At 39.9% G+C, this 20663-nt stretch overlaps 3 protein-coding genes and 1 non-coding gene across 4 annotated transcripts in view; 1 reads left to right on the top strand and 3 right to left on the bottom strand.

Annotated features, from left to right (window-relative positions):
• The first annotated feature begins 2549 nt into the window (after nucleotides 1–2549).
• Nucleotides 2550–6537, top strand: ankrd53 (ankyrin repeat domain 53). The gene is made up of 6 exons (XM_040141472.1): nucleotides 2550–2602; nucleotides 2982–3078; nucleotides 4830–5029; nucleotides 5351–5515; nucleotides 5626–5746; nucleotides 5968–6537. Exons 1-6 carry the CDS (start codon nucleotides 2550–2552, stop codon nucleotides 6535–6537), a joined length of 1206 nt encoding a protein of 401 aa, XP_039997406.1.
• Nucleotides 6538–7442: 905 nt separating this feature from the next.
• Nucleotides 7443–13243, bottom strand: tex261 (testis expressed 261). The gene is made up of 6 exons (XM_040141639.1): nucleotides 12999–13243; nucleotides 10421–10500; nucleotides 10164–10317; nucleotides 9813–9880; nucleotides 9556–9658; nucleotides 7443–8926 (listed from the first exon to the last, which is right to left on the bottom strand). The coding sequence occupies exons 1-6, from the start codon at nucleotides 13066–13068 to the stop codon at nucleotides 8811–8813; spliced, it is 591 nt and encodes a 196-aa protein (XP_039997573.1). The 5' UTR covers nucleotides 13069–13243; the 3' UTR covers nucleotides 7443–8810.
• trnak-cuu lies at nucleotides 9187–9259 on the bottom strand. The gene has a single exon. It is a non-coding gene; the product is annotated as a tRNA-Lys (tRNA).
• Nucleotides 13244–15376: 2133 nt separating the features above from the next.
• Nucleotides 15377–20663, bottom strand: part of shtn2 (shootin 2) — an 11275-nt gene continuing 5988 nt past the window's right edge. Inside the window, exons 9-17 of the mRNA XM_040140384.1 lie at nucleotides 19093–19239; nucleotides 18832–18985; nucleotides 18373–18508; nucleotides 18001–18059; nucleotides 17591–17688; nucleotides 17396–17416; nucleotides 17238–17291; nucleotides 16881–17034; nucleotides 15377–15846 (exon numbers count right to left, since the gene is read on the bottom strand). Coding sequence (XP_039996318.1) covers nucleotides 15689–15846; nucleotides 16881–17034; nucleotides 17238–17291; nucleotides 17396–17416; nucleotides 17591–17688; nucleotides 18001–18059; nucleotides 18373–18508; nucleotides 18832–18985; nucleotides 19093–19239 — 981 coding nt within the window. The 3' untranslated portion in view covers nucleotides 15377–15688. The remainder of the gene's footprint in view (nucleotides 15847–16880; nucleotides 17035–17237; nucleotides 17292–17395; nucleotides 17417–17590; nucleotides 17689–18000; nucleotides 18060–18372; nucleotides 18509–18831; nucleotides 18986–19092; nucleotides 19240–20663) is intronic.

Raw genomic sequence — 20663 nt, 5'->3', positions numbered from 1 at the left:
TTGACAGTACATGGCCAATCAAACACACACACACACTCAACTGTCACAAGAAAGAGGTCATGTCGGGGGTCGTTGTTCAGGGACTTGTGCTGAAAATCAAACATGAAAGCACTCTACACTGAAGGCTCCATGCAACCTCCATGACATGTGACCGAGGTTGAAGGAAGAAAGCGAGGCCACAGTAGGAGCCGTTCTCTTACTATTAACCCTTATACACACAAAGACTGTATACACATTAATGTGCGTATACGCGCACACACATGACTCACATGTACACATGTATGCTTTCTGCACACACACATGCATGTGTCACTGAAGTAGCTCCAATGAGCATTATCTTCCCTTCGTCTTAGCAACAAGAAAAAAAACTACCTAGTACTAAACAAAAAAAGAAAATATTATTTTTCTTTGAAATTTCTCTAAATAAGTAGTGGATTTTTTTCCCCTTTATTTTTCCGCTTATCCCTGTTGCAACTTCTCAGAAGGAATCCAGTGCAGGGCACATCGTAATGGATTGGGAGCCACGGCATTAATGCACAGTAACAGGCTAAAACGAACGTTAATTCAATTTGGTCACAACTTATTGTTGGTTTATAGTTACGAAGAATGGGTAGATACATTGATAATATCTATTCAGTACAAAAAGTGAAAACAATTCATTAAATTAAAAATAAATCTATTTTTAATTGTGGATGAATAAATGATGACAGTGACATTTATATTGCACATTAAGGGGAATACTAAAAGGGGACTGCTAAATTTCGTGTCATTTGGATTGAGGATGGAAGTTAAGACGTGTAAAATGGGTAAAAGTTAATGGTTTTTTTCTAGTATTCTCATGTGGGCAAACTTTTCCTTCTCATAGAAAATGGAGCAAAACAAAAACAAGGAAACACACACACACAAAACAAGAAAAAAAAACAACATAAGCTCCTCATAAAGTAAATTTCTCTGATTTATAACCCCCTCGCTCAGACTCCGACGTCTAATTTGCTAAAAACTCCAGCTCTGTAAACTCATGCGACAGTATTTCTGCCATGACACACATTGTTCTCCACAGTACCTACTTCGTGTGCCCTCTGGATTGCAGTTCAATCATGCTCAGGTCAGTCAGGGGTCAAGTGGTCAATAGCTGTGATCAGATAGGCCTGATCCTCGATAAGCCCATCGACCCCTCGGCCCCACAGAGACATAGAGAATATTACTGTTCCGCTTTCGTATCGGCATCATGCGTGGCAGCAGAGTCCGGGGTGCATTAGGAAAAAAAACGGACCATCTGAGGCCTCCACGGCGTTGGTATGATTGATCTGATTTACTCAGGCCAAGTGTGCGCAGCCAATCCTAAAGCACTGTCAATAGAGGCACACCAGAGATGAATGGAGGAGAGAGCTGGGGACGCTAAATACGAGTGCGGAAGTATCCCTTTCTGCCCTGCCTGCAGCCACTCATCTGCCTGTCTCTGTCAAGAGCTAATACACTGGCTCAGACATAAACACGTGTTATTGAATATGCTGTATAAGGAAGTGTGCTTTCATTTTCAGTTTTATTCAATGGATGGAAGAAGAACTGACAAATTAAATGTCGATGAAGGTTATGCCTATGTTTGGTGTGAGTGGTGAATAAAAACATTCTTATATCAGGTGGCTGTCCCTGCCTTTTCTGAGCTTTTTCCATTTTTTTTTCTAACCTGCGCATCTTCCCCTTTTTTCTCGGTTAAAAACAGGGGGGAAAAGGAGGAATTAAACTTCTTTTTAGTTACATTAAAAGAAGACAAAGTGAACACAAAACAAATAGTATTTGACGCACTCTACTATGATACTATAGCGCAGAAACAAAAAAAAAAAGAATGAGACAATTTCCTATATAGGCTGTAGTATATAGTGATTTTTTAAATTCACCTGGTTTTACTTTAACCAGTGGAGGAAACTGACTAAGTGCATTTACTCAAGTAGTGTACTTACATACAATTATGTAAATCTATGAGGCACTTGTACTTTATGCGAGTAGATAGTGAGGATTAAATAATAATAATAATGGTTGCTGTAATTATTATATTTATCATGTTGCTGTTTGTAGGGTTGACTGTAGAAATGGACCTGAGTTTGACATCTCCTCATGGTGGTTTTATTTCTTTATTTTCTCTTTTTTTTTTTTTCTTGGGACTTGGTTAGTGTGTTTGAGTGTTTGTTTGTTTGTTTAGTTGGAAAACAATAAAGACTAATATGGGGGGGGTGAACAAAATGTACCCAAATTGCATCGCAAAAAGTCTTGTATCTTCAAATTAGCTCTGTCTGACCAGAATTAGGAAATTATACACATTAATGCATCAGTGTTAATTATCCAATGCTATAATAGTACATCACTATATTACATTACAGAACAAATACTCGATACTTTGAGTACATTTCCCTGCCAATACTTTTACTAAAGTAGGATTTTGCAAACAGGATTTTTACCTTTAATGGTACTTGTACTTCAGTTAAGTATTAAGTATCCGGATACTTCATCCACTACTGACGCCAACAAGAGGCCAAGTTTCCGTAGCAACCATGGAACCTGTCAACAAACCCGGAAAACGGAGACGTGAGACATGTAAAAACTGGTAAGAAGCGTTAGTAGTTTAAGCGTATGTGTTATTTTGTGTGCTTGCAGCTTACAGCTTTATGTGCTCGTTGCTTTGAGCGCTTCGATTTGTTATTTTAAAGGCCCGTGTTCAACGAAACATGACCGTATTCATTCGCCGAAACAGGAAAGAAAAATAAATAAATATATAAATAAATAAATCGCCATCCATAAAAAGTTGTGACAAACTTGGCGACAGATCAAATAATCTTTTAAAAATAATAATAATAATAATAATAATATAATATTGCATTTTAAAATTTGGGGCAAGTGGGCTTACATCTTAAATGTGCCTTAATACTGGAGTTTTAATGGCCTGGTATTACCAGAGTCAGTTTCCACATGGTTCTATTTTGCAGGAAACTTTCCCACAGAGATCCCCCAGACGGGCAGATGTTCCCTGCTGTCGCTGCTGGGAGCCCGGATGCGTTGGATGTCAATGTCAGTGACAGACAGGTAGGCTCATTGGCAGTACAGTGTGGTGAACCTGGCCACTAAAAGTAACGTGAGGATTCTTCCAAAAATGAACGTCATGAGTGGTTTTTAATGTATCATTTAACGTCATACAAAGGGCACTAAACAGAAAAATCACATCAATATTAGGTGTGACCACCCTTTACCTTTAAAACAGCACCAGTTCGCCTGGGTACACATGCGCAGTTCGTCAAGGAACCTGGCAGGTAGGCTGTTCCAAAGGTCTTGGAGAATTTAGCACAGTTCCTCTGTGGATTTAGTAATCCCAGACTGACTCCACGATGTTGAGCTCAGGGCTCTGTGGGTGCCAGACCATCTGCTGCAGGACACCTTGTTCTTCTTGTCTCTGAGGACAGTTCTTTTGTGACTCTGGCTGTGTCTGTGTGTGTGGGCTCCACGTCATGCTGCAGAATGAATGTGAGACCGATCAGCCGCCTCCCTGATGGTATAGAGTGATGGATAACAATCTGAACATATGAAGTGCCTAAAATTTTTGCACATTACTGTACGATGTGTCCTTCTCCTGTGGCATAAAGAGCAGAGAGTCCAGAAGGGAGTGTAGGCATGGAACACGGTAGCCGACTACTTGAGTACAAAACAAATATATACACAACATTAAAAAAAACAACAAAACAAACAAAAAAAAGTAAAAATTCAGCATACACAATTTGTGTGTACAGGTCTTGGAGGTACTCACTGAGAAGAAGGGGGCCGTGACAAATTATTGCTGTGTCACCCAGAGGGCTTGTATGGCATTTTACTGTTGTGGGCAGACCGAGACTGGCTGATACTATAGTCATTTTAAAAATGTGACAAAAACTAAAACGCAACCGCCATGTATCCCGGCACACATTTTGAGTTGTCATGGTATGAAATGCACAAGTGTTACTAGTAATATTAATGATGGCTCAGTAGTATTCAAGTGTCGGAAATCGCGACAGTGAGCCAGCATGCACAAACCAGGAGTGAAACGTAATTAAGCCATCATTAATTTTATTATTTGCACCTGCGCTTTGCTACTTTCTAATGTCGAAATGTCTTCTGTGGAAATAGACAAGGTTTGCCTGTAAACCCACGTTCTATGGAGGTGTCCACTGTAACTGCTGCTCTCAGATAAGTGTTAGCTCTGTCAGCAATTCCTACTAAAAATGCTGAGTAAAAATCACACATTTCCACAAAACGGAAGTAATCAAGTAAGTTGCCAGTACCTATTAAAAATGACTAAATATACTCAGTCACCTTTCCATGTCTTCTTTTCTAACACCGCAGCAGCTCAGCTCATAGGCTAGCACACCTTCAGCCGGTGTGTTTGAATCACCAGGCGTAGCCGATCCTATTTCACAGCGCAAAGAAAGGCATTTCAGGGCACATTTTAACTTGAGGAAAAGCACAGACGTAAGTAACAACATTAATGACGGCCTTGATCCATTTAGCCAGGCCAGGGAGAGAGCGTGCACAACCGCAGAGCCCTGACAACCTGAATGAAATGCAGTCATTAATGTTAGATGTTACACCTGCGCTTTTCCTGCTATGGTATGTCAAAATCTTTGCTGTGAAAAAGGCCCGTTGGGCATTACTGACCTCTCATCTCGCCCCTTGGCTCAAGGGCACGTTGACTCAGTATGGGCTCAGGTCATGTAGGTTGAAGGACAGGTTGTAGAAGTGGGCTAAAGTATAGCAGAAAACAATATTGAGAGTACACTTTGTGCTTCTCTGCGTGTCTCATCCTCCAGGGTCTGTCAGCGCTCCATATGGCCTGCCTTTACGGCCAGCTGGCTACGGTTCAGCTCCTGGTGGAGTCCAAGTTGGGGTGGCTCAACAGCAGTGATCCTCAGGGTCGCCGGCCCGTTCACATGGTCATGTCCTCCCGAAGCTCGCCCAAAACCTCCGCCTGTCTCCGATATCTGCTGGAGAATGGAGCCGACGTCAATGCGTAGGAGCCTTATTTTGAAAAATTCCTCTGCCGTCACCTTCGTAAAATACATCTCAAATATCCAAACTTTAGCGTTTAAAATGAGAAGTTTATTATAGGAAGAGTAAATAATATACATTATTCAGTAAAAGTGAAATCATGATTAAAATGAGATGCTAATGAAAGTTTGTAGCTGCTGCAAGAGATAATGACAATAGTGATGATGTTTATTATGATGGCATCAGTAATGGTGATGATGAACAGCCACAAATATGATGATACTGAAGATAATAATGATGCTGAGAGGACAGTTGTACCTCTCTTTTTAATCATTATTACCAGTACCACAGACTCAGGGCAGACTCCGCTGCACCTGGCTGCCTCTGAAGGCCTCCTTGCCTGCACAGAGATCCTCGTGCAGGCCGGTGCAAACGTGTTGGCCCAGGACGGCATGGGAAACACACCTCTGGACTTGGCCCGCATCTGGTGCCACAGAAAGGTGGCAAGGTAACAAGCTGAAGGAATAATTCACACCAAGATCAAAGTTCAGTAACATTTTTTCAGTCAGCTTAAAATTGACTGATTGTTTAACAGAGGGCCTGTGTTTGCGTGTGTAGGTATCTGAAAAGCTCCATGTGGAAGACAGAAAAGAAGAAAGAAATGGAGGAGAGGAAGCTAGTTCAAACTTTATACAGTGATCTTGTGGACACGGCCAAACTGAATAATCTCAACAACAGGGTTAGTATGTTATGCAAATCAATTCATTTAACATAAATTACCTGAATTCAGGATTTCGGTAATCAGCAATTCTCATCAGTTCATTATCGCTGAATATTTTCAGATCTCGTCATGTACTAACGTCTGCAGCATATTCCGACTTCTTGTTAAAACATCTATTTATATATATGCTCCATGAAAACACACTTTTCTAGTCCCACTTTCTCCATGCGTGATTTCAGACACTTATAGATGTGAAGATGACAGAGTGGGCAAACAAGAAAGGTTTTCCCCACTTGAAGGATTTCTCCCCCAGAGTCTTGGTGAGCCACTATCACACCCGTTGCCTGTCATCAGATCAGGACAGCTGTAATCTAAAACATGCCAAGGGCCTGAGTAAGCACCTGCCAAGAGGGCCCCAGGAGGATCAGACGATCACCCCCTCAAAGCCACCTCTGGTCTCAGCCTCCAGGCCCTGGACCATCTACATGGGCACCCAGCCAGAGAAACTCCCCGCAGAGCCTGACCTCCGGGACAGTGTCACAGTGTGGAGACACACCAGCAGCAGGCAGCCTCAGTACACCACCAAGTGGGACAGCACACCTCGTGCCGCCCCCGACCTGCCTCTGGATGTCCTTGAGAGGGCGTTGTTCCCCAGAGCCTTCCCTTCCAGGATCGTTTCCCCTCGACACTTCGAGCCACAGAACATTTTGGAGGTCCAGCACAGAAGATGCCCCCAGGGGCGGAGCACCTCCCCCTGGACAGAGGTGGCCATGCACTTGGCTGAGGTGCTGGAGCCTGGACACTTCTGAGCAGCTGTGTACTGGAGGAGCTTCAACTGGACTTAAAACTGGTTGGCTGGTGTAAATTAAAACATCATCATCACCTCATCTGGTGTTAAAATATTTCATATATTTTTACATAGTTTAGTTTCAGGTGGAAAGAACAAATTTTTAGATTTAACATGTTCACAGATTTTATATGAAATGGATTTCATTTTGGGAAAACATGTATCATATAGAGAATTATTTGGAGTATTAACAGGCATAAAAGCAGAACTATCCTCTTAAAATATCCAGCTACCCCATAATTTCAGCTCAAAGTGACAAAATTAGAAATACCACAAACTCCAAGTGCTGCAACTTCAAAAGCAGTGTGAACAGAGGGGTGAGCGAAAGGTGAGAAAACCTTAGTGAAATGGGTCACCTATCATAGATGTATCCCTGCACTTTCGCTGATCCCCCCCAGGGAACTGATTTGGGATCCAGGTGAGGGCTTGTCAACAGCATGTGTGTGAGACTAGGATCTGTGGCCTGTCAACTAAAGGTGTGTATGTGTGTGTCGTGGTTTTGTTTTTTTCCCTTTACTTCATGAAGCACTTCACACCTCAGTGGGGGTCAAAGTGCACACTTGCCTCAACCTGGTGCACCCGCTGTGACCGGGCCACATGGGACTTGAATAACATAATGCCATTCAGACGGAGAGTCTGGCACGCGCACACACACACACATGCACATGCACACACACACACCTATTTTTGATTGAGTCGCGTTCAGGGTATGACAACAGTTGGAAAATCCATCGTACTGCAAATAAAATTTAATACAAATTGGGGGAATTAACCTGGTTTAATTGGAAATGATGAGGACCAGTACCTCTATTTTTGTCTTTATTTACTTTAACACCAGCCTGTGAAAAGAACCATTTAATCTGTGAGTTATTTCAACAAAATCTCGTTTTATTATACATTCATGTGCATACCAGCCTACAATGAATCACACTCAGTAATTGGTAGAAAGAATTTCTGCCTTTTTAATAGTAATTTCATCAAACCACTTTGAGCTGCTTTTGTCCCAAACACTTGTAAGCTTACAAGAGTCATTGCACAGGTTCGATCTTCAGAAGTGTTATCATTTGTCTTTGATGATGAATGTACAAAAATCAGTTTGTTATTAGTGTGAATTCTTAAAAACGGTCCAAAAAAGATGGGCAGGTTGCAAACTACACCACTGGTGATTAATGAATGCGTAAGATGCAAGAAAACAAAATATCTCACATAGTGGATTGTTTTCATGGCCAAATGTTGATGATCCGGAGGGAGAGAGATCTCTTGTAGCTGACAAATTTAAGGGTGAAAATTAACAGTTTCTAAGTGCATTTATTTAACCATTTTTCATCGGTGTGATGCATCAGGGCAGAGCATTTATATCACGTCACAGCTTGTAATCAGAAAAAAAATACGTCTCCATAGATCAGAAGCTGATTCCTTACAACTTAAGTACAGACTGCACTTTCTCATCTTATATAAACTTAATAAGTGCTTCTGTGGCGACCTGTGGAATTTTTCCTGCAGCTGGATTGCCACTTTTATCCTTTTTAGAATCATTTCACACCAAAAAAAACAAGCTTCGGACTTCAGGATTAAGCCAGAAAGTACCTGTAAGCTGTATCATTCATCTCCAATCCACCTTCTTCATCTGCGGAGGCAAACGTTTTAAGCAGTCCTATTTTGTATCCTAAACTGTCCTCAATGCTACTTTGTGTATTGACTCCGGTGAAGTGTGAGACCTACAACACACATCACAGCAGGATGTCCTGTCAAGAAGATAACATATGATTTATCTGCCAAAGTCAAAAGTTACAGGTATCTGGTGGTTGTTAATTTCAAACCCTGCAAATATTTTAATACCAAAGCTTAAAAAAATGGAGGAGTCCAACATGACAGTAAGAAAGCACTGCGCTACACACAAGATCCCCTCAGTGAGGTCTCTAGTAGATGTTGTTGGCAGTCAGTACAGACAGTTAGAAAGACAACGACAGACAAACGTGGCCTGTGTAAACTCTTCGGCTCATCCAGCAGGAAGCTCTATTCTGTTCATTGGTCCGTTCTCTTCGTGCCTTCTCCTTCCCCTTTTGGCCACTGCTTCGTTTTAGTCCCATCCAGAAACAAATTTCCATAGTCCTTCCTGCTTCCCCTTAATCTCCAACACATGCACACGCACACACACACACACACACACACACACACACTCACACACACTCACACACCCCCAACCCCCGAACCTGCACCCCGAGTCCGAGCTCCTCAGTACATTTTCTGTCGGCTAGGCAGCACTGCCTCCTTGAGGAAAGAGAACACGAGGAGGATCCCTGACCTCTTCCCCCTCTTGCCCTTGGTGAAGTAATTAGACACCACGTCATCTAAAAAGGAAAAAGGGCAATTGTTATTAATTATACCATCCATCAATCATCTATACCCACTGCAGGGGGCTGAAATCTCTACATGGATTTTTATACTGTACTGATGCCTAGAAGGTAGGAAATGTGAATAGAAATGTATGATGTGGCTTGGAAAGTTGCTGGTAGTGATATAAAATATATATACGTTAATTGCTGTTAAGATACAAGCAATTACAATAAACTGAACTAATGTTACTCAGGGACACTGAGAAAAAGTAACACGCCCAACGTGGGGCTCGAACCCACGACCCTGAGATTAAGAGTCTCATGCTCTACCGACTGAGCTAGCCGGGCTTGTAACAGCTTCAGGGCTACACCTTATATTTGGACCTAGCAGACCCAGACATGGTTCTCACTTGGTGCAATGTACCTTTGGCATTAAAAATCAAATTGAAAAACTGATTTTTCATAAGCCTAAGCGATCTAAGAATTTTCTCTTAAGTTTTCACACAGCAAAAGCAATAGTATATCAAATATTTATTAACCAAGTTATTCTAATAACATATCAGGGAGTGTACACAGTTCTATCAAAAACAATCTTAAACTGAAGAAGTAAATCAGTGTCCATTTTCCCCTCAAGAGAACCTCACCTCCTTGTTGTATGGTGGACGGAAGCACATTTTCCCCCGCTGACAGTGACACAAAGAAGGCAAAGGGGATCACCCACAGGCAGATGGTGAAGTAGGCCAGCACCTGAGGCCAACCAGGAATTAGTGGAATATGATCATTACCCGAGGAGTTGTAATAGTAGTAGGAAATACCTCCTACTATTGATCAGATTAATTTGACTACTGTATATTTATCATAAATATGAGATGTAATAATACCACCCACTCCAGATGCTTACCTCTGAGAATGGATAATACTCTTGTGCAAAGTACTGGAAGGCCATGTAATGGTTCACCACAACCAACACTGTAGAGTAAAAACAAAGGAAACACTGTTGGAAAAAGTAAAAACAGGACGAGAAAGAAAGATATACATGTACATGTACATGTCACTGAAATACGTGGTTTGACTCAACTTCACACAAGATTCTTTTGCTTACTGAATGACAGAAAGCTGTCCTTTTAGTTGCACGTCAATAACAGAGCATCCATCCTTACTGTTCATTCTTTTTAGGTGATGCTGTTTGCAGTTGCTCTGTTTGAAGAAATAAACAGGTAAAGAATCCAAAGCCAGTGTCTGTCATACTAACCGCAGGAGAGGATGAAGTTGGGGGAGCTCAGCAGTATGTAGGGGAACGTCTGCAGGAGGCCGAAGTACACCAGGTTGGTGAAGAGGCCGACTCCCACCATCAACACTGGAAAGCCTTCAAAAACATAGAGACCTGCCAGCACACCTGTCGAGAACTGGACACATTCACAAGTAAGTTGAAAAAGCAGTTTGACTGAACAGCAGTTAGTTAGTTACGTAATTTCTACAGTATATTCTTAAAAGCAAAAACTTACTCACCAGTATCATGTACTTTATTATTCGACTGGTGGCTACTGTGTATTCTTCTATTAGTTCTGCCAAGTAGTAAAGGCCAGCAGCTGGGTAAGACAAGGATAAGGTGATAATTCAAGAAACAGGGAAAACAACAAAGAAGCAGATAAGCAGAATGCCAGAATGAATGAACACAAACCACAAGTAAAACATACTTACTAAATACATACTAAAAATATTCACCGAGGCTGGTAAATGTATTTACTCAATTCACCATTTTTTCGCTATGTCACGCAAAGGCAATCTGCACTTTCGGAGAGACAGAGTAGAGAGAAAAAAGGAGAGAAGATAGCGGTGGCAGACTGTGTAGCGGACGATTTTCTACAAAAGACTCTGAACACAATTAAACACACAAAACACTGATAGGGTTGAAGTGAAATATATTCTGCATTACCATATAGGAGACAAACAAACCTTATCCCAAGAAGTCATAGGAGAGTCTCTCTAGAAAGAGTCTTACAATCATCTTTATAGTGTTTCTTCAAAGAACTTAGTTCCAATTGGTTATCTTTACTTTTACCCAAACACGTCCTCCAAAAGGATAGAAACTTACATGATGTTCACAGTCTGTCCATGCACTGGCCATAAATTACAATTGAGACAAGCATAGCTTGGCTTATTTGCATTTATGGTAAGGCTACAGGCTGCTCCATATGTAGGCCCCCCTCGACTCATACAACATCCGTTTAAGGCCCCTGGGAGAGACCTTTATTCTTCTATATGAGCATCATCAAAAGTGAATAAATGATAAACCAAATTTTCCTTCACAAATGTCCTTCCCCCTTGAACTTCATATTCGTTTGCTAGCAATAACCACGAAGAATGACACTCTACCTAAACTTTGTTCCTCCTCTCAGTGCTTGACAGTTTAACTCAATAAACTAAATAAGAAAAAGAAATAGTAAAATTTATTAAAATTGTATTAAAATCATGAAAAAAATGTGGTAAACAAGAGTAAGAATAATACAAATCATGTGATGCCAACCTTCAGTGTTGGACAGGTTTCAGTACTTTACAGACAGTTTAGTGAGTTCTTTAAAAGTATGAGTTTCATTGCAGTAATAATGCAGTAAAAATGTCGGTAATCCATTCACGATAATAAAGAGTTCCTCCCTCTCTCAGATGCCAAATGCGGAGTAATAAATGTTAATAAACTGGCAATAAAACAGATGCTTTGCAGCCCTTTTCTAGATGGTATGTGATAGGACAGTCCATTGGAGAGGTCTTTACAATGAACTTCAGAGACACTGGAGCTAAAAGGACAAAGCAAAGGTAATAAAAGGAAACAAAAGCCATAGGGATTTCTCACAACCTGGCAACCCTGGCACGTGGATTATAACTGACCTATATAGAATTTGTAACTGTTTTTTTTTTTTTTTAAACCACTGATGAATTCATTCGTGACAATTTATCAACCAACCATTAATAAATGCCGTCTTATTAGAAAGTGGTACCATCATTTCATCGAAAATGTTTTCTCCTTTGAGCCTGACTCAGCTTAGCTAATGTGGAAATCTGAAACCCTTGTACTTGCATGGTAATAAAAGAAAAAAGAAAAAAAACAAATATATCCAGTCTCTTGTCTCGTTTCTGCTGCTGCCAATGCTAACGCGGAGAGTAAACAGTTATATATACATACATACATATATATACACACACAGAGGCCTAACAAGTACGACAAAGTGTGACTGAGTTAGTGTACTAACACAGCCTGACAGCAAGGAGCCACACCTGACAGCATTCGCAGCAGCTCTGTTTACGTGGACAGACAGGCTCTTCGCCAAGTCTCCTTCAGAAGTTTTGGAGCAAAGTAAACATATCGTTGGCCACATAGGCAGCTAGTTAAACAGCCTACTGTATTGTCTAATGTAAGCAAACGAAAATGCTCCTAAGCTAACGTTAGTAAAAACTTGTGGCTTGCACGCCGCCCTTCCCACTACGCACTGCAGACGGATGCTAATTTAGTTAGTCTTTACTGCATGTCAGACATTATGACCACACTATTTGCTGATGCCTCGGTCGATTGCTTAGTTTGTATCAATAAACCCCAGAGAGCTTTAAAGTGGGAGATATAATGCTAAAATCTAGCTACTATTAGCAAACATTACATTCAGCAGAATTGTTACCCATTTCCTAACAAGAGTATTTAGGAATGGAAATGCCAAAGTTTAACAATAATACACTGTTATATTTTTACTAAATGGTATATTATCTGAAAATATGTAACGTTATCATGTTTGAAAAGGAAAAAAATAACATCTTGTCTTCTTGTAACGGAAAGCTAGCTAGCTAAGCAAGCAAGCAGGTATCAGTATTTTGGTGAAATAACAAACGTAATTTCTTTATTCTTGAGGCGGGATTACTACTCGTATTCGCATGTTGTTCTTGACACCATGTTCAGCACTAAAGCAGTCGTTGCTTTGTAAAACGGAGCTCCGTGAACGTTTACTGGTGCTACTTCACCTGTTGACTTGGTCCGCTAGCATTAGCAAGCAGATATAAGCTAGTACGTTAGCACTTGCAATGACTGTCAGTGTGCACTTACCTATTGCCAGAGTCACGAAGGATATTTGGACTACCAACGACAGCCAGCTGAGTAAATAAATAAACCACATCTCTCTGCATATGAAACAAGACACAAAAATATGAAAAAATACAGAAAAAACAGCTAGCCGACTGCTAACTAGCACTGCTCAAAGTTCCTCCCCCTGTATTTTCAGTACAGGTCAAGGAAAGCAGAAAAGAAGAGCCTCTTCTTTAGCAAAGATACATTTGTCGTACTTGTAGCGCCATCTGAGGTTGGAGGAGAAATGCAGTCGTCTGACATGTCTTAGACATGTCGTGTTCGAACTCTGAGAAATAAAACAAGACAACAATTCAATTGGTTTATGAAATGCAATGTGCAGGTGATTGAGTATGGACGCCCATTTCTGCCAGAAAAAGAAAAAAAATGGATGAAATGTTAGAAAAGATAAAAAATGAGCAAATCTCCTGGTAAGTCACAATTCTGATGTTTGACTTTGTGAGTCAACTTTTGAGATACAAAGTCAAAATTATTTGATAAGTTTTTTTCATTCCTTAAAAATCATCTGTGCCTGTATACTTTGTTAGACTGTTACTCAGTGACTGTGACTCTGTTACTCTGTGGCTCTGTGACCCCATTACTGTTACTCTGTTACTTTGTGACTCTGACTCTGTTACTCTGTGACTCTGTTACACTGTAACTCTGTGACTTCTTTACTCTGTGACTGCTTTACTCTGTTACACTGTTACTGTTTCAACTGTGACTCTGTTACTCTGTGACTGTGTGACTCTGTTAATTGCTAGCACATTGCTAATTAATGAGCTAATTTGCCTAATTAGGAGGAAGGTGATTTTTCTTTTGAACATAGTAACTCAAGAACGATACAATATATTTTTTATTTTCCAGGAAGAAGCAAACATTTGATTTGCACTTGCATTGTTCACAGAGATTTGAGTTTACGAAAGTTGTAACTATGTCAAGTGAAACAACATGTTGGACAAAGTAGGGGCTATTTATGTCCACACCATTCATTCTAAACATAAAAATTTCATATCTCTGTCTTCATTTACAAACTTACCTGTTTTTTTTTTTTCTTGGCCTTCAGTTACATTGTTTTTTATTTTTTTTTTTTAGAAGTCATCATAGTAGGGATTCCTGACAGAAAAAAATTACCCAGGAGTGGGCTAACTAAGTTGTGGCTACAATTAGAGCTAGTTGAATTTTCTCGGATAACTACTCACTTGGAAAATGTCAGCCCTTATTTGCAAAAGGAGAGAAGATATTGCCTTCTCACAGTGCTTTACTCCAACAATATTTAAAAGGTGAAATATTTGGTGCTTTATGGCCAATGGCACATGTTAATGCTGTTCACTAAGACCACGGTTGTATTTCCATTAAAATTGTATTGATTTCTCTGCAATGTGCATGGTTTACCATTAATCAGTTCTACAGAGGTCAGGGGAAAGTTGCTAAGAGAGAGGGAAATGTATAATTTTACACCATTTGGATTCAGTCCTTCTGTGAGTCATTAACACGTCCTTAGTATGATCATTATAAGTATAAAATTGAAGATCAGTTTCAGAACTTCCTGTCTCTCTGTCTCTATCTCACACTTGCTTTCATGTTTATGAATTCAATAACATGGAGAAGGCAGCCTATGTCGTATCTCAAAAGCTAACACCTTTGAGATTGAGAGAAACAATTAAAAATGTATTCCTGAGAGTGAAAAGGTAGACCTTCTGGTACAAAGAGCTAAATAAAGTAAATATATAATGTGAAACAGTGTGAAGACACTAAAATGGTGTCAGAGTCAAAGGTGAGAGTAATTTCATCCCCTTTTCAAATGCTTTTAACAAAGGCACATAGACAGATAGATAGATAGCACGGTGTGAGGGTGTGTGTATTCATTCATGCATGCATGCACAAATATATACAGTATCTGTGTGGAGGTGAGAAAACAAAAGGCGACCTGCTGCATTTAGAGATACTTTCAGGAGGCAGCACACAGATCACCTGAGGCTTTTATCTCAACAACACCTCTGAGGTCTGGGTGTGAGAGCTTTAATGTGCCTAAATAAATGGCAGTCTCCTTACTTCTGCTGGATCGAGCTTTAAGAGACAGACACCTCAGGAGAGAAGTGGGGAAGGGTATTCATATTCAAAGGTGTTTTTTTAATGGCTCGGGCTATTTTTTATCTATATTCTCTAGCATAAAAAATCCTGTAACTTGCACTTAGATCAGCTAAAACCCAAGCACCCAAAAAGAAGGATGTCGGACATTAAACACGGCTGAAGGAGCTCCATTTCCTTTGACACGCAACAAGTACTGGCTTTCTGGAGCAGACTTGGTTTAAATGGCATTTTAAAAATGCTTTTCTTTGTTTTTGTTTGGCCGTGAATGTTGAGATTTCTTTGCAATATAGCCCTCCCATCTGTCACTCCCAGGTGGATAAAAGAAACATGAAGAACTGTTTTCTGAGAGTATTTGATCGAGAGGTGATTACAATTAACTCTTTATTTAACCTTTTTAACAGAGCCCAAGACCAACCAATGGTCGGTTACACTGGATAGCAGTGCTTTCATGTAGTAGTTCAATTCAAAGATATAATGGGTGCCACTTCTGCAGTTTATCATCATATAAAACAGCAATGACAACTGTAATGATGTTCAACTGTGAAAATTTATTTCAGTATTCCTTCCTCTGACTGTTCTCAGTTTTCTTGGCTGATGATCAGTGCTGATGCTCTGATACGAGAATCTCTCTTCTCCCTGTTCTGTTTCAGCCTCCGGAGAACAGGAGCGCTGCTGCTGTCGTCTGCCCAGGGAGCATCTCCTGCTGCTGGGACACACTGTGCACCTGGCTGGGGGTCTGATCAAGAGATCACCACATCCTCAGGTTAGCCGAAAATCCAAAAAATAAGAACTAATGGATGGGCTACAACAGCTGACCATGGTGAATATAATAAAGCACTTTGTTCTGGTGATTAATATTGCAGAAGCTAAAATAGCCTACTCTTTGCGTGCAGATCGAAGGAGGTTAAGCCTGGAAGTGATGGTAATTTTTCACCCTTGCATCTTTATCTTTCCCTTTTAATACATTAAAGTGTATTTGCATACCACTTTTTTTAAAAGCCAAATGTCAGTGCAGGCAAATACTATATATAAATACCATTAGTAAATATTCATGCAAACAAATAGAAAAAAAGTGATAATCATTAGAGAAAAACTCATAAAACACTGAAAAGGGATAACAGCATGTCATGAACTGGTAGGTCTTTCACATTTGGAGCTGGTGATTTCCCAGTTAACCTAATAGCTCAAAGTGTTAAAAGAAGACTCCAACATTTTGGACTATCCACTTGCTTCTTGTTAAACTGTCCATTCTGGAGTATATCTGTCCCTTCAGAGAATCACTATCAAAGAGACAATAAATAATGTCCAAATTACAAACTTGTCTTATATAGATTACAGTTTCTCCCTCTTTCAACCCATTCCTTTTTAACATGTTTCATATATGGTCATTTCTGATCATGCATCCACGACCTCATTAATAACTTAAGTACTAAGAAACCTATCACTGTGCTGCTGCTTCTCACTGGGAATTATTTAGGTCCATCAGTTTCCTAAAGTACAGCTACCTGTGAGATTGTGTTGCTCACAATCATAAACATCATTTTAATAAGCCTAAAGTATCCCTTGAGACATTTGATTTACTAATTGAATTGTGCTACAGCATACGCTGGCCTTGAACAGTCCACTCATGCAGGTACACAAGACACTAGACAATGCATAATCCCAACAATAGCAATGTCAATCAAAACCAAAAAGATACAAACAAAAGACAGAGCGACACCACATACTGTAGCATCATGATGGACATAAAGGAGTGACAGGACAGCATACCCAGGACAGTTTGGGTTGAGGAGGACGGGTCCTGGTAATCCCCCATCACTCTCCTCCTCCTCTGGAGCACCAGCTGGAGCTCTGCCTCCGCAACATTTCGGCCAATTCCCCTCCTGGATGGCACTCTGCGGTGGTGCTGACGTTTCATGTTGTCCTGGTGTGTTAGATGGTTAAAGATATCTAAAAATGTAGTCGCTTGAGTTGTCATTGTCAGCATAATGGTTAATACAATAGAACAGGTTTTGGTCGAGTTTGGCCCTCATCACTTCCCTGTGACCTTAAGCGCAGCTCATTGCCTCAACTGTATACAATCTGTCAATACAGAAATACACTGAAATTTGTCTTTTAAATTATCACCAGCATTCCTTTCAGCTCCAGAACAGCTGATTTTCTGTTTTCACTCCTCTGGTCCTGTAGGAAGATTTGAGATTTTAAGAAAATGTCTCGTCAGAACAGTATCACAGCTGCTTTTATAATAAAAACAAAAAAGGAACAAACGTTTAAAGATTACTGACCTTCCATGAGCTGTCATCCTCCTGTGAGCAGAGAAGGTGGATGGTAGTTGTCAGGGTGTTATTTATTACTTTGGATTTTTGCTTATACGTACTGTAAGTTTTGAACTGTAAGTTCCTCTAGACAAAAACATCATGTGAAAATGCAAACACAACTTACAGTCACAAACTGAGTCCTTGTAAATAGAATTTGTTTACCTGTACTCTGTTGATGGGCCTCAGGATGATGCCTTTCTTTATTCTCTCCATCATTTCATCCACTGCTTTTGTCTTCATGTCCAACATGGGTGCTGGTTCTTAAAGATTAAAAATGGATTTAAAAAAATTATTATGAGCTTATTATTGGAATTTCTACTCTGTTTTTCCTTAGAGACAAACTCTATCACATTTTGGCCGGTTCTATAAAAATCGTTATATTTTGCATAATTTGAGAAAATATCCACTATGTGCAAATTCCTGTGTATATGTAAATTCAGTCAAAGATGAGGAACAGTGGAGAAAACCAGAAAAATATCAGAAAAAAATTATGAATTCCAATAACAATTGGGGTCCAACACAGAACCCCTATACTTCTTCAAGGGAAATAAAAGGGGGAAAGGGAGACTCACTGTTCAGACCACCTTTACTGGCTCCATCTTTCCTCCTGCTCCGCAGGATATCAAGTGGACTATACAGAGAGTGAGAAGTCATAGGTATCAAATTATATTATTGTATATTTATATTATATTCAGTGAACTGGTGTTTCATAAAAGATTATTTCATTTTACAGTGTTAGATACTAGCCTAACCAACTTTGTTCTAGTATGCACAAATAAAAATTCATCATTTTTAAAACTTAAACTCATGTTTTAATCCTTTTTTTTTCTTGTCAGGGTGTTAAAAGCCTCTGAAACAATATTTAAACAATCATGTGCAGCGAAGACTGTCCACTGAAAGTCCCCATTGGTTTAATGGTAGAAGAAGCTCTTAGTCAAACGTACTTGATGACAGTAGTGGGAGGTGGAGGAGGGGGAGGAGGTGGAGGTGGAGGTGAAGGTGGAGCAGGAGTAGGAGTGGATTTCTCCACTAGTTCATCAGTCGTACTCTCCCCGTTCAGTGTTTCTTGTAACTGTTTCACTACAACAGAGCAGGGAAACATTGCTTTTGATCATCAGTATCATAAACTAAGAGATAATTCCTCCAGGAAGAGCAAAATTATACTAAAACATATCAAAAGTTTTAAAAAAATGTTGGAAACAAGGTTTTTGCAATGTGTTCCATATACAGTTTTTCGGATCTAGATGTCAGTAGAGGAGCTTGCATCTAGATGTCAGTAGAGGAGCTTGCATCTTGTGTCACTTCCACTTTGGCTTCAACATTCAGCCATTTGACCCTTTTTTTGCAGTTCCCATTAAGCTTGTTTGCTAAGAAAGATTTCTGAGGAGGGTTTTCTCCACTACCTTCTTCCTGGAGCTGTGTGACAGTGCTGTTGGCCTCAGACAGCTGAGTTTCCAAGGCCTCTCTGTCCACCTCATTCTTCTCCAGCTGCTCCCTCAGGTTCTGCAGCTCAGAGAGGACGCTGCTTTCTTCCACAGCGCTCTGACTCTGTTTTACCTGAACACAGGAATGAGAGAAACATGGGATATTAAGATTTAAGCAAATGGACTGAATGAGTTTTGCTCTAGTATCATGACACTCTCTTTCATCCCATCTACACACACCTGGTCTTGGTAGTAACGTTGTATATCAGTCAGTGCAGTGCTGATGTTGGATAATTGTTCCAGTGCCTGCTGTAGCTGCAGGCCTGCCTCTGAGCTCTGTGTCAGCGTCATGCTCTGACTGTGGGAAGCCTTCTGCTGCTCCAGCATCTGACAAGACAAACCAGATCTAGCTTCACCGTTTGACATCTTGAATACATCTTTACAATTATCCACTTCTATGAAAATGGAAAAGAAAGACATCAGTGACAATGAACCACAATTAAAGGAAAAATAGAGAGATCTGAATGGCTAGTTGTTAATTTTTTCTCCCCCCAGGAGGTTTTCACAATGCAGAGAAAATGTTTTCAAACCACTGTTCAACTGAACAATGACTTGGAAGCCTTGTTAGAATTACTCATCTACTTCATTGAAGAGTGGTACAATGCAAACAGGATGATTTAGCTGTGAGACAAAGCTTCATTCTCCTACATTATAATAAGTGGCATGTAAGGAAAAGTGGAAAAAGTCAGACTTTGCCTTGATTCACTTGGAAAATTAGATTCTTTCTTCTATGGTGTGACAAATATGTACGCCAGTTATAGTTAATAACTGTAGTTTATAGCTAATAAATGATCCGAGCACAATAAACAAACCTTTTGTTACTTTGCATGAGCTTTTGTGATGTTTCATACTGTATTTATGGGCAAAATGTGGGTATTGATCAGTTCAATGAAAGTAGATAACTTTATTAATCTATCACCAGAGGGGAATTAGTTTGGTGACAAATGACAAAACAGACACAAATGAGACACAAGTGAGACAGGAGATAACAACGAAAGATACTGACACAGCAGTGGTAACACTAACACACAAACTAACAGACATTGCAAGAGGACAGAGATTCAGCTCAGGAGTCAGCCACAGAATTAAAAAACAAGGTATTTAATACAATCCATCAAGTTATAAATAAAAGGTAGACTGTAAGCGATGCTGTTGAAGATGTGACCAATAAAATAGGTAAGTATGAAACAACACCTTAAGAAAATCAAGTGTTTCTTTCTTATTCTTTTATATACTGTATGTACGCATATTAGGGGCAGTAGCTAGGAGTTTAGAGTTTACTGAACTCAGGAGTCCAAACTCCTCTGCGAAAGCAGCCCCTCTGAGAACTTCTTGAGTTGCTCCCAAAAAAGGCTGCGAAATTTTCGGATTACTTTTAATTTTCTGCGCATTTACTTATTCATTTAACTGCTCAGCTATATGTTCTGTGGATCCCTACGCGATGGTTTAAAAGTTTTTTCAAAAGCCTTTTTCATGGTCCCAGTAATATAAATCTGGTGGAAATCTTTTTATTTCTTTTTTTTATATAACCAGAAAAAAAATTTATTTTTAATATGCTGACCCCCAGAAATATCAGAATGAACCTTAAAAACCTATCGTGTGTAATTTGTGTGTAACTGTAGTCATTAAAACACCCAGAAACAATACCTTGGTGCACTCTGGTTTTATTGGGTTCATAAACAGTCTCTCTGACAGGTTGTATGGACAGTTTTTAGGAACAGGTCCATCATCAGAGAACAGGAAGTGCGAAA

The sequence above is a fragment of the Xiphias gladius genome, chromosome 12, assembly GCF_016859285.1.
Source record: "Xiphias gladius isolate SHS-SW01 ecotype Sanya breed wild chromosome 12, ASM1685928v1, whole genome shotgun sequence".
Classification (NCBI taxonomy): Eukaryota; Metazoa; Chordata; class Actinopteri; order Istiophoriformes; family Xiphiidae; genus Xiphias; species Xiphias gladius.
Note: the sequence above shows the minus strand (reverse complement) of the source record. Positions and strands in the feature narration are given on the sequence as shown.

Coding starts and splice junctions, on each gene's coding strand:
- ankrd53 (XM_040141472.1), top strand. CDS start 2,550: ATGGAACCTGTCAACAAACCCGGAAAACGGAGACGTGAGACATGTAAA. Junction 3,079..4,829: donor TCAATGTCAGTGACAGACAG/GTAGGCTCATTG, acceptor CTCATCCTCCAG/GGTCTGTCAGCGCTCCATAT. Junction 5,030..5,350: donor AATGGAGCCGACGTCAATGC/GTAGGAGCCTTA, acceptor CATTATTACCAG/TACCACAGACTCAGGGCAGA.
- tex261 (XM_040141639.1), bottom strand. CDS start 13,068: ATGTGGTTTATTTATTTACTCAGCTGGCTGTCGTTGGTAGTCCAAATA. Junction 10,501..12,998: donor CTTCGTGACTCTGGCAATAG/GTAAGTGCACAC, acceptor TGTCTTACCCAG/CTGCTGGCCTTTACTACTTG. Junction 9,881..10,163: donor CAACTTCATCCTCTCCTGCG/GTTAGTATGACA, acceptor TTTACTCTACAG/TGTTGGTTGTGGTGAACCAT.